Source organism: Staurois parvus, unplaced genomic scaffold, assembly GCF_062004578.1.
Source record: "Staurois parvus isolate SC_StPar_1 unplaced genomic scaffold, SC_StPar_1.0 ptg000334l, whole genome shotgun sequence".
Lineage (NCBI taxonomy): Eukaryota > Metazoa > Chordata > Amphibia > Anura > Ranidae > Staurois > Staurois parvus.
The window spans coordinates 3,311,420-3,328,536 of NW_028318130.1; the positions used below are offsets into that span (position 1 = coordinate 3,311,420).

At 38.9% G+C, this 17,117-nt stretch overlaps 1 protein-coding gene across 1 annotated transcript in view; it reads left to right on the top strand.

Annotated features, from left to right (window-relative positions):
- The window catches only part of GALNTL6 (polypeptide N-acetylgalactosaminyltransferase like 6), a 1,522,699-nt gene that overhangs the window by 1,101,972 nt on the left and 403,610 nt on the right, over nt 1-17,117 (top strand). Inside the window, exon 6 of the mRNA XM_089684035.1 lies at nt 3,028-3,211. Within this exon, the coding sequence (XP_089540161.1) occupies nt 3,028-3,211 (184 nt within the window). The remainder of the gene's footprint in view (nt 1-3,027; nt 3,212-17,117) is intronic.

The following is a 17,117-nucleotide window of genomic DNA, read 5'->3' on the forward strand; positions in this document are numbered from 1 at the left end:
AAAGGGAGGCTTCTTTTGCTGCCTTTCTGATAATGCTAGTTGCCTGGCTGTTGTGCTGATCCAATATTTACTTCAATAATTTTTATAGTCCTGAACTGGAACAGAAATGGAGATCTGTGGTTCCTGCTGCATTTTGGCTTTCTAATTTCAATGTTGGTTCCAGGTCAGTGACTGAGATCAGCTAGTACTATTAGGAACCAGTCAGGAATGGCAGCCTCAGCGCAGGATTCCTTTAATAATAAATGTGGGTTTGATTGATTGCTATAGGCAAGTGCACCTTGCTGTCTTCTGTTTTGTTTTGTTTTTGCCTTAGTTGATCATTGTAATACATAATTTCTGTTGGTGTCCACCATTTCAAAATCTTGATTTTGCAGGGGAATAAAGAACATAAAAAACAATATAAGGATATCCAATCTGATATGCAATTCTGAACACACTGGGAAGGATGTGATGAATCCCAATAATACCCATAAGAACAGGAAGCTCTCATCTTGAAAAAATATTTATCCGTCTATGGTCATTCTTGCCAACTGCTTATTTAATGCATGGATTCTTTTTACCTAAGCCAGCTACATATTAAAGTTTACTTCAAAACAGTGAAAATGACCCTCTGTTCAATTACCACAAGTATAATCCCACTTCAAATTTGAAATAATTTTTGTTGAATGCAGTTTGAGCTGACACCTGTTCCCACAGTCAAGCAAGTGGTTAATGTTCAAATAATGTTGTGCAATCCCCCTGCAAATAACAACATTTAAAAGCAGCCTCAGCTCATTTCATCCAAGCCATGCCCCCACATGCTTCTCTCCACCCCTGGGGAAAAATATTGGGGCATGACTTGGATGAATCGAGCTGAGGCGCTTTTACCTGCTAACCACTCATGTCTGGTGAGGTTTGCAGTGGCCGTGCTATCACTTTCAATTTTTCAGCATGCTTTGGATCTGGACAAAATCTTTCCCCAGGCTGCACCCTTTCTAGTCAGGGGCATCCAATTCATTGGACCTTATGCACTTGAGCGGGGGTCACTAAGCATTTATTGTGGGTCACGACATTTGAGCAAACCACAAAACATTATGTAAATGAATAAAAAATAACCAGCATGCTAGAAAATATATAAAATATCACACCAGTATCAACCCAATAATCTTACATACCAATAGTTTTGGATGTCAAAAAGCGATATAATGCAAAACAATAAAAATATAGTCCGCCATGTTGTTGTTATTACATTACGTGTTTGTGAGCAGATCCGGTGCAAAGATCCAAAGATAGTGACTTCCAAATGGTCCATTACCTCTCACCCTATACGCTCACCTGGAATAATGGACCTATGTGGGAAAACAGGTCTTTATGTGTCTTCCCCTTTAATGGGTTTACTTGACTTGTTCCCAGGAGTCAAGACACTACATCCAGATCTTTAACTCAAATTTGTAACCTCCACCTCCTTTGAGCAGAAGACTGCAGTTTGTGGTTCAAAAATGTAAGCAACGCTTTCATTGTGCTTACTGTTTCATAAAAATTATACTTTATTACATATACTCACTTACCACAAGCTGCAGTCTTCTACTGGAAGGAGGTGGAGGTTACAAATTTGAGTTGAAGATCTGGATGTGGTGTCCTGAATCCTGGGAGCAAGTCAAATAAACCTCAGCTTAAAGGGGAAGTTGCATAAAGGCCTATTTTCCTACATAGGTCCATTATTCCAGGTGAGCATATAGGATGGGAGTTGGTGGAGCACTTGGAAGTCACTATCTTTAAATCTTTGCACTAGATATGTTCACAAACATTTTATAATAAAAACATAATGGACTATATTTTAATTGTTTTGTGTATCACTTTTTAACATCTAGAAATATTGGAATATGCAAGCATTGTTTTATACATTTCACAGCACGCTGGCTATTTTTTTATCCATGTATATAATGTTTTGTGGTTTGCCTAAATGTTGTTATTGGTAGAGGGATTGAGTGGCACTATTTGAACATTACCAATATAGTTTACTTACTGTGAATTGAATAATTTGCTTTGGTATGCCACTACAAAATTGTTGGTAAATACAAAAGAGATTGTACAGTAAGGGGCCTGTTCATAGAACATTCTTTTGCATGAACGTGCAGCCTGGATAAATTTTCCCAATATTTTTTATAATGGATTAATTCCTATAATGGTTAGCTCCCTCTAGTAGCCAAAATGCAATATATTTTCCCATTGAGGTAATTCAAACACTATGCCACACTTTGGTCATTAAATGGAGCTGACAAACAGGAATTAATCTATTACAGAAAACAGAGGGAACATTTTCCCATCCTGCACAAATGTGCATGGCATTTCATCCAAGGAATGTTTTATAAACATTATAAGCGCTGCGTAAATTGATGGCGCTATATAAGTACCTGTAATAAATAAATAAAATAAATAGACTCCAAGTGTGCAATCAGATTGTAATATGAATGACCTGGTTTATTCACATACCATAGCCAGCTGTCTGAAACAGTCAAGTGTATTAGGTAATATTAAATATTTTTCACGGGTTAAAAAAGAAATGAAAAGAAATGATCAGAAAGTGAAAAAATGTAGGTGCATTCTAATGCTTAGCATGCTTACAAGAAATAAGCACTTCAGCACAAACCTAGAAAGATAATTCCAAAGCACAGCATCCTTCACAAGCTGTTTTGAGAGTATTTTAGACAGCAGTGCTTGTCTCTTCAAGTGACAGATTGAGGGCAGCTTGCCGCAGCTGAATGACAGAGATATAAGTGGCTGGGCTTCTGTTGCTCTCCCTGGGACACTGCTCCCCTAAAAAAAAACTATAATTGTCTTTAATCACTGTCCAGCTGCATGAGGCTTGGCATTAGATAGCAGTTCAAATCTGCTTTAAAAAGTAAAATGCTTTGGGGGAGCCTCAGTAGTTCAGGGAAAAAAGACAATCATTTCATCCCTGGGAGATTCGCCGCAGTCAAGTTTCAATAATATGATAAATGAGTGGACTAAACATATCTTCCTGTATTCTGTGCTTTCATTTTTCAGATCAGATTGCTTTGAACCACAAAACAATTGTGTGTCCCATGATAGATGTCATTGACCACAATCACTTTGGATATGAAGCTCAAGCAGGAGATGCCATGAGAGGAGCCTTTGACTGGGAGATGTACTATAAACGAATCCCAATTCCTCCAGAGCTACAGAGAACAGATCCCAGTGAGCCTTTTGAGTAAGTAGAAATAAAAGTATAGAAAGCACACTGTGTGATGATGTGCAAGGAGATAACAAAGCAGGAATAAAATACACTTTTAAGGATTCTAGTGTTGGACAAATGTTATACTTACACGTATCATATTTTAAGAATAATTGCCATGGAGGAGTTTTGCACTTCTTCAAGTTAAAGTTTCACAGAGACACTTATTTTATTTGGCAAAGTGGGAAACTCCTTTGTTCTAAGACATGAAGCAAAATTAGGCATAATCACCTGACCCTGGTCACTAAGTGGTATTTTTTTTACTTTGGAGCAACTCTGAATAGTTGACAGCCTTTCTGTTGTTTTATATAGAAAATGCTCTATGATAACATATGCAAAAATAAGTAAATTACTGTATGTAGTACAACAAATGTCAACATGGAACAAGTCAAAATTCATCTTTTACCTGATTGAAGCAGTCTTAAATCTGATTGGTTGCCAGATTGCTGTGGTTTGCACACAACCATTGCTTTCCCCATGGTTTCACTGAATGAACTATCACAAGGGAAATTAAAAACTGATACTAAGTAATTAGCAAAAGCAGATGTACAGTTCTGTTTAGACACTAATACCCATGGTTAATTGAGATTGAATGATGAATATCCACAAATATATCACAAGAGATGGAATAATATGGAAAGTGGATACTGAGTAAGGGAAGGTGTGACACAATTAAATCAATCTTCATTTATGTCATATTGGCCTCTTTAAAATTTATGTAGCTTGCTCTTTAATTAGATTTATGGAAAGTGAAACTTGTGCAATGCCAAACATCTTTTCTATTTTTATTTTACATTGAAGTGTAGTACATCAAGGGACATTAGAGAAAATAAGTTTCTTCAGAGGTAGTCTTTATAGCAACTTGCTAAAACACTTTCCTCTACCATGCTGGTGCTGTAGAAAAGCAGTACATAAAGGCAACGTTCACAAAATCCATTAAGCCTCGTTGTGGCCTTGTTTATTTCAACTACCCAGCACTTTACTGCAGATAGCAAATCACTATAAACCAAGCTTCATTATATTTATTTTTTTTAGCTGCAAGAATACCAATATGCAATTTATTACCCATTAGAGTAGTATTTATTTTTATGCATCTCTCTTTTCTACATCATTGCCCAAAGTCTGACTTTACTCTGTGCTATACTTGTGTATTATTAAATAGACGTGGACTATATGGTTATTTATGCTTGCCCAAAACTTCTGATTTATTGTATAACCCTTGTCAGATGCATGTTGTGTTAATTGTGCTCCTGAGGTTCATGGCTAATGGGTTGGTTTCCTAAAGGCAAATAGGCTGTGCAGTGCAAGTGCACTCCAAGGGCACTTGGAAGTGTGCGCTGCAAGGGCACTGAAAGTCCATTTGATCTAGATCTGAGTGTAACATGCAAGGAAAACAAAAAACAGCATTCCTTGCACATGATTGGATGAAAGAAATCAGCAGAGCTTCGTCTCATTTTAGAGCTTCCTCTCGAATATAAAGCAACTGCACTTGCAGCACACTTGAAGTACACTTGCAGGTGCACAGTATATTTACCTTTAGTAAATCAATCCTATATTCTTCTAATTCAGAGAATGCTAAAACACACTGCAAGGCAGAAAAAAAATGTGAGCCTTTTCCAGTTAGAAAGGCTGCAACAGGAAAACAAAATATTACTCATAGGCTTATAGACTTAAATTATGCTTGTCAGGAGAGAAGAACAAGGACTGCCACTTATGGTCCAGCTCTAAAAATGCTTGTTGCCTGGCTGTACCTGGCTTCAACCCTTTTTGATTCACAGTCATAAAATATGCATGCTATAAGCGAGTGTCAGAAAACTGTACTTTTGTCCTTTGATTAATGCATGCCCCCTATATTCAGCCTGCCATGCAAAGTTCTTATCTTCCTCCCTGTTCCAGTGATATTTATTATATTTACTGTGGTGCTGCCTGGTGCCTCACAATCTTTGCTGAGAACCCCCCACTCCCAGGTCCTCTTCTTAGTACTCATGCACATGGCCCCCTTCATTTCTGAGGGACAGGGAGAAATACTCATAGCTGCCTATGGCCTTTACAATGGGGTAATGCTCACCTTTAGAAATGAATTAAGCAATAATGCACCTGTGCAGTCAGAAGAGGACCCAGTGTTTTTTTTTCTCAGAAAAGGCAATGGGTATAAGGAAGCAACACACAGTGCATATCGCTGAAATGTTAAGGAAGGTAATGGGAGGAAGGTAAATATTTTACATGGAAGGCTGTATTCAGGCAGGTGGTGGCATTATTAAAGGACAACTGTACTAAAGTTATAGTTGTCATTTAACTACATGCATATAATTTATACCAGGGGTATTTAATTAAAATTCAAGGAGGTCCGGTCACTGAAATTTTAGGGTGTTCTCATCAGTGTGCCCCCTTACATTAGGTGTCACCATCAGAGTGCCTCTTTGCATCAGGTATCCCCATCACAGTGCCACCTTACATCAGGTATTCCCGTCAGAGTGCCCCCTTACACTCAAAGTACCCCTTTCCATCATATTTCCCCATCAGAGTGCCCCTTTACATCATATTCCTCATTAGAGTGCCCCTTTACATCATATTCCTCATTAGAGTGCCCGTTTCCATCACATGTGCCAATCAGACAGCCCCTTTCCATTACATGTGCCCATCAGAGTGCCCCTTTCCACAGTATGTGCCCATTTGTGCACCCTTAACATGTGCTCATCAGCGTGTCCCCTTAACATAAAATGTGCCCATCAGAGTGCCCTTTAACATAAAATGTATCCGTCAGAGTGCCCCTTAACATAAAATATGCCTGTCAGAGTGCCCCTTAACATAAAATATGCCTGTCAGAGTGCCCCTTAACATAAGGGGCATGCTGATGGGCACATTTCATGTTAAGGGGCACTCTGATGGGCACATTTATTTTAAAGGGCACTCTGATGGGCACATTTATATTAAGGGGCACTCTGATGAGCACACTTATATTAATGGGCACTCTGATGGGTACATTTTATTTCAAGGGGCACTCTGATGGGCACATTCTATGTTGTGCCCATCAGAGTGCACTTTAACATTAAGTGTGTCCATCAAAGTGCCCCTGTAAGACTACACCCTACCTTGAGGGCAGACAGGAGCTGTGCCGGGATCCTTGCTAAAGGATGCTTGTGTACAGGCAGGGAGCTGGAGAGACAGTGCAAAGGGCGGGACTGACAAATGATGGCATCCATTGCCCTGACAACCGCACTGCTCGGTGGCGAATCTGTCATTGCAGGCTGGCGGTCTAAAAGGGGGCGCTGTTGGGGCCATTCTCGGACCGCGGTTCGCCATTTAGTGACCGCTGCTTTATACTATATGCTATTTACCAGGTATGTGACTCAGAAAACATTGAAGTAAGGCCATCCATCAACACGACATCCTAGGACCTATCATTTTGAAACCAAGAGGCCATCAGTGGCAGCCTACATACAGTATGTATTTCTTTCATGATAGGTGGGAAGTGTGTCAAGCAACTTGACAAGAAATGTTACCAGTGTTACATTACCGTGCAAAGTGCCAAACTGTTCTTACTTTTGATGTGGGTGCATACCGCTATGCTTACAACTTGCTTTGTTTCAGAATTTTGCCCTTACAGATCAGATATCCATCACTAATCACTCCACCAATTCCTTTGGCCAAAGTGGACAAAGACATTGCATCAATGAACATAGGATAATTCTTCACACTTTCACTTTTACATATGTCAAAATCTGTCAAGAGGAACATTTTAATTTGACTTAGCAACAGATATATTGTTTCACATTTAAATGCATAAATGAGTAATGCTGGCCATACATTGTTAGAAAAATGCGTGAAAAAAAGGAAGGCTATATAAAGATCTGTCGAATGTGCATGCGATAACGTCATCATTGTATTAATATTTGTCCCCCAATTATTGACATACAGTATATATCATTAACAGCATAAATGGTACATTTTTCATTGATCGATTAAACCTACAGGGTTACATTTTGTGCATATGCTGTAGATTTTTTCAGACCATTTTTGATCGATTCCACTACAAATGTTTTGAAAATTGATTGTTTAGGCTCAAAAAAATCAGAAATGACAGTTTGTTTTTTTTACATAAAACTTTGCATTTCAGTAATCGAAATTAGCCCACTAATGCTTCAAAAGTTGAATGAGCGAGCATATTGAATGCTTTTTTTAATGATTTTTTTAACCGTGTATGGCCAGCATGAGTGTTGTATTTCTATGGGTAAGCAGATGTTAGCAGATGATCGTCCATTGACATCCACTGACATCCGCCTCCCTTAACATACATTTTTTGAAACAGAAGAAAGCCCTATTGAATCCGTTTTTGCATTGGTTGTTAGGAGCCAGCGTTCTAACAACTGATAACTCATCAGTTGTCACTGGGATTCCCCTCTGATAGCTGAAAGTAAAAACAAGTCCCCTACCAAAATTAAAAAAAACATGGCATGGGATCCCCCCAAAATCCATACCAGACCCTTATCCAAGCATGCAGCCCAGCAGGCCAGGAAGGGAGGTGGGGACAAGCAAGCAAGGGTTTGCCTTAAAATCCATACCAGATTTGAAGGACCTGGTATGGATGAGGGGGGGGCCCACACAGTCTTTTCAGAATTTTTTAATTGCCGGCGATTGTTTTGTTGGCATGCAGCTGTCAGCTGGGTACACTGCTGACAGCTGATGTGTCATCAATTGTTAAACACCTGGCTGCTAGCATGCCGGCCTGCTCCTTAGCAACCAGCTTTTCAAATAAAATTTGAATTGGTCAATTGATTTTCATCCAATTCGAACTATAATCGTTCCAAAAATACAAAATTAGCTAGAAAACGGATGTAAAATGGATGTATTCACCACATGTAAAAGCTGAAGTCCAGATCTGTTTTTCATCTGATTTACTAACAAAAAAAGACGTGACTGAATGGATGAAAAAAATGGAACGCCCATGCGAAAGGACCCTAAAACTGGAAAGTGACAAATCTAGTTCAGCTGTGTATGGTAGCCAATCAGCTTTCAATTTCAGCTTGTTCAATAAAGATTAGACAAAAAAATGGAAGCTTATTGGTTTCTATGCAGGGTTGCACCAGATTTAGCATTTTCCCGTTTTAGTAAATCAGTCCCCTAGTCTTTATCTTCCTTTCTTCCTACAAGGCTAGCGACATTTTTGTTCAGTCATCATTTGGGACCAGCATCTATTTACTGGACAGATATTGGCCCAGCGGTGGCAAAGCCATGTATGTTTCCTACAGCTTTGCCGCCTGCTGTAGACTCATACTTTCCCAGTGTAAAAATCCATTATGCTCATATACTAGTTTCATCTGCTACTCTCATTCTGTAACCTATCAACATAAACATTACCTTTTCACATAGATTAGTCCCCTTGCCCCTTACCCTGTGACATGTTAGGATACTGCAGGGAACAGAGTGATCACTGGGGAGGGAAATACTCCATCCTGCTTTCAGCATTCTCCAGTTATTCTATTCTTGAGCAATATTTAAAAAATATACTGTATAATGTATCCTGTATACTGTTGTTTACTGTGACATGGCAGAAATGCATGCATATGGAGTTTAACATTTACTGATTAGTCAACTTTAAATAGTTGCACTTATTGAAATACCTGTTAAAGTAAGCAAAATTATACATCTGTGACACTTAAGATGTCAGACATTAGATATTTCCCACTCTGTGCATCAAAAAGCTATTCATCCATTTACTTCTCATAGAAGCTGTAGCAGCACTCTGGTCATGCCTTAGGTTCTTTTGGCAAAGGTCTATTTAGATTAGACACCAGGCAAGTTTATTAGGTACCAATATGTTTTCTTACATTCATTTTTGTGTTTTATTTCACTTATAGCATCAATCAAGCAATTTTCTCAGAATTTTATCTGTTATGAGCCTGGAGGTGCACAGTGACCCTCGTGCATAGTGCTCCTCACAGGGAGTAAGGGAAGGATGCCCATAGTGTAGTATCTTAATTTAGAATTTTATTGAATAAAAGATGTTTGCAAACAGAATAAAAATGATTTGAAACAGCATCAGGGGTTTAGAAGTAAAATTACCCTCCGGTAATCAAAGATGGCTTCCGGGCCTCCACGTGGCTCCGGCGGCGTAGCGTCACGACGTCCTGGCCCCTCCTTACACGTTACGTGCGCACGCATTTCATCAAAGGAAGAAACCATAATTTTACTCAATAAGATTCTAACTTAAGATACTACACTATGGGCATCCTTCCCTGACTCCCTGTGAGGAGTATTTATTTGCAGAGCCCAGTATTATGATCCAGTTGCCTTATCCAGAGAAGGAAGACATCCTGTAAGCAGGCAGCCTCTTCTACCTATCCCTTAAAGGGACCTCTGGTTACCTGGATCCGAGTAATTCCGATTCTGGGCATCTGATGACTACTACCCTGAGGGAGGATTACCTTAACCTTGACCAGACCCATATCTGATGAGGAAACCTCTGGATGTGATATTCAATGCGTATAACTATTACACATCTGGTGAGTGCATAATTCTGCCATTTCTCTCGGAGCACCGCCATTGAATTTTACCAGTCACCTGGCACTTTATAATCACACAGACTGTTTACATTGAACTCTAATAATTTTATACTGTTCATCATAGTTTTAGCGCTGCACTGTTTACTTATTTCATGTTTTTATGTTTGAAACAGACAATTACGTTTTTTTGTCTCCTAAAGAAAACACCTATTGGGGTTTCAAGAAAGTACATATTAAAACAGTGGTGATCAATTAGAAGTTTGGTGGTCACGTGCAGGCCTCTTGACTGTGTCAAAAAGTATTGTGAAAATAGTTTTTGTTTTCTATATTCATCACTGATTATTCTAAATGAGCAGAGAGGAAAATAGTCAAATTCTGCAACAGCTGCAAGTTGCATATCACTGGGCATTAAAATCAAGACTCATTGAGGACACTGCTGGTGCCTGTAGCTTCACATGACTCTTCTGCTAATGGATAATGTTGTATGTGTCATAAGCTAACCATATCACTCCATACTGTCATGAAATAGTAAAAAAAAACACACAGACTTTCATGAAGGTAAAGCAAACATGGAGTCACAGAAAACAAAGTGCCCTCATTAATTTATAACATGTACCCAATAGTGTACAGCTTCTAATAGTCCACGGCTGCTAACCCGAAGAAAAAAACCTATCAGCATGCAATGGGATTTACCAGTTTCCTTCTCTGTTTCCCACAATGCAGCACTTGGAGTCTAAGCAAAGAATTGCTAGGGCCGTGCCCTGTTACCTTGAGGAGGGTAGAGGAGGAATGCCTAGCCATATGCACATATTTCAGAAACATCCAACGTTGGAAGGCTGCTTTCTGTAAAATTAGTTTGAATGTATTCTACCTTTGTGAAGAATGTCTGAGTTGTCTTTTAGGTTACAGTTCCCTAGAAGTTTTTTCAATGCTTAAATCAGGGAATCATAGGGTTGATCTATTAAAATCAAATAGACTGTGCACTTGCGCAAACACATTTTGCCTATTAACTGTGTCAAAGGGTTCAAACAGTTTCCTTTGATAAAGTCGATAGATGAAATGAATCAGGTTGGACCGCACGCCAACCGCAAGTGACTTTAGCACCCTACCGAAAGTGCTGCAGAGGAAGTTACTACATGGAGGCCAATGAGATGCCAATCACTCGGCTACTAACTGGAGGGTGGCTAACTGTCACAGGGGCTATTACACTTTCTGATATGCTTGTTTCTGTTTATGCTTGTGGGTAGCATTTTACCTGGCTAGAATAAATTTTAAAGTTTTTAAAGGGATTGATTTCTTTCCTCTATATGGTCTCTTTGGGAGTATTGCTGACAGCATTGGTGAAGGTAGTACCTGCCGCTGGGATGGCCACTGCACAGCGGGTAAAACAACTGATGTGAGATGAATGAATTTGACTGCTGCTTCTCTCTACTAGTAGCTTATTCTGTTGTTATCTGCATCCATTTATTATCTTTCCACATCCTGTCCAATGCCTCCCCACAAGCACAGTTCAGTTTTATCTACAGTACATACATATTTTTCCTGCATTTTCAGGCATAAAGACTTTGCAGTAGAAATGGGGATAATCACAGTAATATTACATCCAGTGACACCAGTACGCTCTGTTTGGAGGGGATCATTTGACTGAAGGAGACCTGAAAGTTTCTTTAAGCTAAACATTAGACAAAAAATACACTAAATATTCAGAAATGTTAATAAAAATAATTAAAGGTGTTTAAAGTAATAATTAGTGTAAGTACCCACTTTTGAGTTAGCATCAGTCTTTAGCATTCGCTACAGTGGAGTTTAGAAATTGAGATGGGAAAGGAGCAGTAGTAGGGGCCTTGCAGGTGTGTAGGCAGAGCGGGCCTTGCACTGGGTGCCCCGGGAAAAGAAAGGCACAGGGTGGTACAAGTTCACAATGAGCCATATTAACATGGTAATTTCAACAACACAGTAACAAAGTCTATATGGCAGTACTGAACTGGTGACAACACTCACAGTGCACTATGCAGAGGAAGATACCTGAATACTGGCAGCACCTCGCAGAGGATGTGGCTAGTATGTAGTGTCACAATGAGGCGTTAGTAGCAGAAAGGCTCTTGATTGAACAACTGCCGAACAGTCCCTATTCTGTCTTTCCTGCACTGGAAAACTCTCCCTATGCAAGGATTACTTTCCCTGAACAGTGGGATCCTTTCCCTGTCCTAACCACGCACAAAATGTACACCATCTGTAGGGAATCCATGCTATTATAAGCACTGTCCTCAACAAAGATGGCTGCAAGATCATCTGAGGCAGCAGTGTCCAGCTGGACAGCCACTCACCTGATAACCCCTACAGAGACCTAAGAGGAACATGAGGTCCTCCTGTCCTCCACTGTCCCTGCATGGTTGTGCTGGTTGTTGCAGGGAGGCCAAACTACTGTACACCTGCCTACAGGTGTGCTGTAGTGTTCATGTGCTGATAGTAAATAGTAGAGAAGAGAGCAGACTGAGTAGAGAGACAGGCTATTCAGTCTTCTGCTTGTACCTCATTGTCCTATCATGGACTTGGGGACAGAAACTGACCTAGTTGTTTTACCAAACAGTAGAGAAAAGTCAGGTCACTGACTGCACTGTGGTGTCTTGCTAGGCTGAGCTACTCTCAGGATTTGCAGGATAGAAACACAAATCCTTTGTTGAGCAAAACAGATCTCATATGTGTATTTAACCATTATATCTAAGACTTTGCCTGGAGTTTTGACTTATAGAAGAAAGTGAGAATGACGCCTCACTCTCAGCTTACAAGACCTCAGGTTCAGTCTACAACTAAGTTTAAAGTATAACTAAAGGCTAAATCTTTATTTTTGTTTTGGATGGAGTGGAGAGGGATTAGAACACCTGTCAGTTTTTATGATGATGTCACACCTCCAGTCGTATGACAATACTCAAAACTAGTAATTAGCTGCTAGGCTCACATTCCATGACAGAAGTACAAGTTACATGTTTCTTCATACCCAGAGGAGCAAAGAGTTGCAAGAATCACAGGTAAAGTGAAAGCAGGGGCTTTCCCGACATTCTTCAATTCAAAACAGATGCAACTGCTTTTCAGGTATTCTGACAGTCACCCCTAGAAGCTGCCAAAATACAAAAACCCAGTGGTGGGATTTGCCCATCCATGTTGTATAGAGTGGATATAAATGTATAAATCTGCTAGAAAAATCTATCAGTGTAAGGCCAGCTTATTATATTCTTTATAAATGTATGTCTGGGCAAAAGAAAAATTACATCATGGAAAAATATGCTCACATGCCCATATTGTATTTTTAAAAATACTGCATATACAGAAAATTACCAATTGATCTTCCAGAAATCCAGCAAGTTCCTAACTTTCTGTAGTGGTTTAACAAATACTTTTCTGCTTCACTGGGATACGAAGAACACTACAGGACATGTCACCTTATTGTTTGGAGATGGGGGTAGGAGAGATGTTCTGTAGTCCAACAGAGGCTAACACAGGAATTATTGACAACACTGCTTGAAATTTCAGTGCAGAATAGGCAGATTACATAGGTTGTTAGAAGCCTAATGTATTTCTATTAGAATCAACAGCTGCGTGAGAAATACAATGTGTGTATTGCAGGGATTTACTGCACATGTTTTTTTTTTGCCCACATATGCACTTTGCCTGTCCTTTCCTGCCTAGTCAGAAGAAGTCACTTTGTAACAACAAATTCTTCCGAGTAGAGTTGGGTAGGTTTGACATTGGATTATTAATGGAGCAGGGAAGTCTTCTACTATACTTGCTGTCATTGTGATCATCTGAGCAACCATGTTACTCTGGCAAACTTTGCTGGTGAATTCTTTTTTTTTAATTTTTATTATTATAGCTAAATATTTAATAAATTGCTATTTGAAATGACTGGAGCTACATATCCAGTACAAAATACTATTTAAAGCATAAAATAAAACAAAAGAGATGTCTTAATGCATGTAATGACCACACACAGAGAGTTAATGTGAAGCAAGTAACCTAGATATTTAAACACTGGTGTTCTGGCACACACGATTGTAATGACAAGAACAAAGAACACAGGTCACCTGCCGCCTACAGTATAGCGCTGGAATATGTCAATATACTATTGATTCCCATTCTGAACACTTAGGGTAAGACAAACAGGGAAAGGGAAAAAACTTTCTATTCATTCATTTGAAAGGTTTAATAGAACACAAGCTGCCTAGATTCTGAAAAATAAAGATCCTCACTATATAAAAGAACAAAAACAAGTATTACTGCTATTCAGGATATTTACATTTTGTGAGTGCTGCAGGCAGCTATTATTGTTTTATATAAAGAAGACAAGGGTTAAGGATTTGATATCCAACATTGCTTATTTAAGCATTAACGCTGTGGATTTGTGCATCAAGCCCCGGGAGTGCTACATTTACTTTGAACATGTAAAAAATACATGTTTACTGGTTTAGAATTACAGAACAAACCATGCTTGTCTACTTGAATTACATTTTCAGTTTTTCTACATCCTACCTTTATCTAACGTCAACAGTAAACTCCGGGCAAGCAGCTAAATGCACAGTTGAAATACATTCTTGGGAGATTTTTCACCTGACAAGGAATGTTTACCTGTGTGCTGACCATTTTGTATTCCAGGTGCTTTTACAGCACAGCTAGGTCCTCAACTTCCCCTCTAGCAGGTGTGAAGCTTGGTAGAGAACAATGATCAAAATACCCCCCCCCCCAACTGAACATTACTTTGAACTTGCAAAAAATATGTTTACTGGTTTAGAATTACAGAATAAACTATGCTTGTCTACTTGAATAACATTTTCAGTGTTCTACCTTTATCTAACTTTAACAATAAACTCTAGGCAAGCAGCTAAATGCACAGTTGAAATACATTCATGGGAGCTTTTTTACCTAAGAAGAATTGTTTTACTCTGTGTTGTCTAGAAGGATGTGATGACCACCATTAAACTCTTGACTTCAGTCGACCTCAGTTAGAACCCAGCTGCCTGCCTCCTCCACATGACAGGCAGACCCCTTCAGAAATACAAGACGTCCCTTACTATTTGTCTCCTCATTGTGGTGAAGGCCTGTATTCTATCCCTGTAGAAGCAAACACAACTGTCAACTAGGTCCCTGTGGTATTCCAAATTCAATGACAATGGCACCAAAGAGCTTACAACCACACTTAATAATACTGGAGAACAGTTTAGAGAGAGGTGGCGATATGGAGATATTAAACCACCCATTAGCTATGCTTACATTTCCTGGTCTCCCCTTTCGGGCTATCCCTAGAGATTAACCTTTCTGTTCCTACCCTTGCCCATCCCTCCCATACTTTTCCCTTTACCCCACCTTGCCCATTCCTAATTCTGTCCATTCTATAAAAACTAGTTTACTTTTTGGCAATGTGATAAATCTAAAATGAATTGGTGCAGTGCTACCCAAATACTACACTACTCCCTTACTGGCTTATCCCAAAAACAGATAATTAAACCAATATATAATGTACAATTAATATGTAAAATAGAATAGAATGCACATAAAACAGTTTAAGACATACAAAATGCTCATAAAAACTTATAAGTGACTAAAAATGCCACCGATGCAATACAGTGATTACAAAAAATCAATCTCTCTCAGTTCATAAAGTGAGCTGATCTACTATTGTGAAAAAAAATGAATAGATAATGTGTAGAAATAGATACGCCACTGAAAAGAAAAAGTCCTGATGGGACTTCAATATACAGTATATGAATTTTAATAAACATAAAAGGTGAATCCCTGAATGTGAGATCAATAATCACACTGATAGGAATGGTGACCAAAAAGGCTATAAATTAGCTAAATTGAGTGAAAAAAATAGTGAATCCCTAAATTTGGGATTAAATATATCACACAATGGTGACTAGTGTAGTGAGAATAATAATCAACATGAAAAGTGAATCCCTATATGTGGGATCAATAAATGCATGAATAATGAACAGTGACCACAACAGCTTTAAATTAGCCAAAATTGGTGAAAAAAAATTGTGAACCCCTAAATGTGGGATTAAATATATCACGCTAATAGTGACAAATTCAGTGATTATGCAACCCAAAAAAATAAATAAATAAAATATAAATATGTGATATAACACCAAAAGGTGATATTCAAAAACCAATGTTGAAATGTCACACAAGAATTGTCCAAAAAAAATTAAAGTTCAATGGTGCGTATAAACCACCAAATAATACAGCGATTCAGAAGGTGCAGGTGATATAATTAAATTCACGTGACAACCAGAAGGAAAATAATCCATAAACGGCTGAATTGCCCCCTCAACTCCTTGAAAGGGCCAAAACGCCTGTTATAAAACAAGAATAACAATCCATGGCTTTGTCCACCCTTCTCGGATAGTATCGGTCCACAGCAGTGGTATCCCCTTCGCAGATTAGTAAATAAAGCAGCAGGATCCCCCTCAGGGATGATATGATATAATACAACCAATTCACATCAAAAGGTCAGGATATAAAAGAAAGATATCTCCCATAGTGTAAAACTGTTTAATATTAGTTAAAACATATATAGCCAAATGCCCACTCACTTATTCCAAGTATAAAACAAGCTGAAGCAAAAACATCATGCTATGGGTGTACTTGCATGGGCTTATTGGGTGTAGCAAGATGGTGTCCACCACATTCCTACGTGTTACGTCCCATTAATATGTGACTTCCTCACTTGTTAAATGCTCTGTTCCACTTTGAGCTCCACCCAAGCAGCAAAAGCTATATTTATTCAGGTCTTCAACTGTGCATTTTACACTTTAACTGTTTGTGACAGGTTGTGATACATAAGATTACTCCTGATAATGGTATACCTGATTTGATTTTCTCATTTTGTATTACCCAAATTGTCATTGTCCCAGTGCCTCGCTTTGAAACTCTGTATTGAGACTCATTTTAGCCTTATTCACTAACTATGTACCTTACAGATGGCTCTTTCTATCACTTTACGTGATCTTGTCCAACAACTTTTACTATGAAGCTTTGTTATGTGAGAAGCTAAACCTCAATAAAGAATTATAAAATAAGCATCCTAAAAGCACAGCCAGATCCTCAACTTCCCCTCCAGCAGGTGTAAATCTTGGTCTAGAACAACAGTCAAAATACCCCCCCTCCACCGAACATTAATGAAGGCAATGCTCCATTCTCCTTCTGTTAGCATGTTTTCTGTCAGCATACAATATGTGTACTGCAAGAGTCTCATACTCCTAATGTGCCTGGGTGCTGAAATTTAGAGTAGCAATTTAATACAGGTACTATCTAGTGGAGGCATCTCCTACCCAGCATGGGACATGGGGCCTGCAAGGTAAATGCAAGTGCTACTGAACACC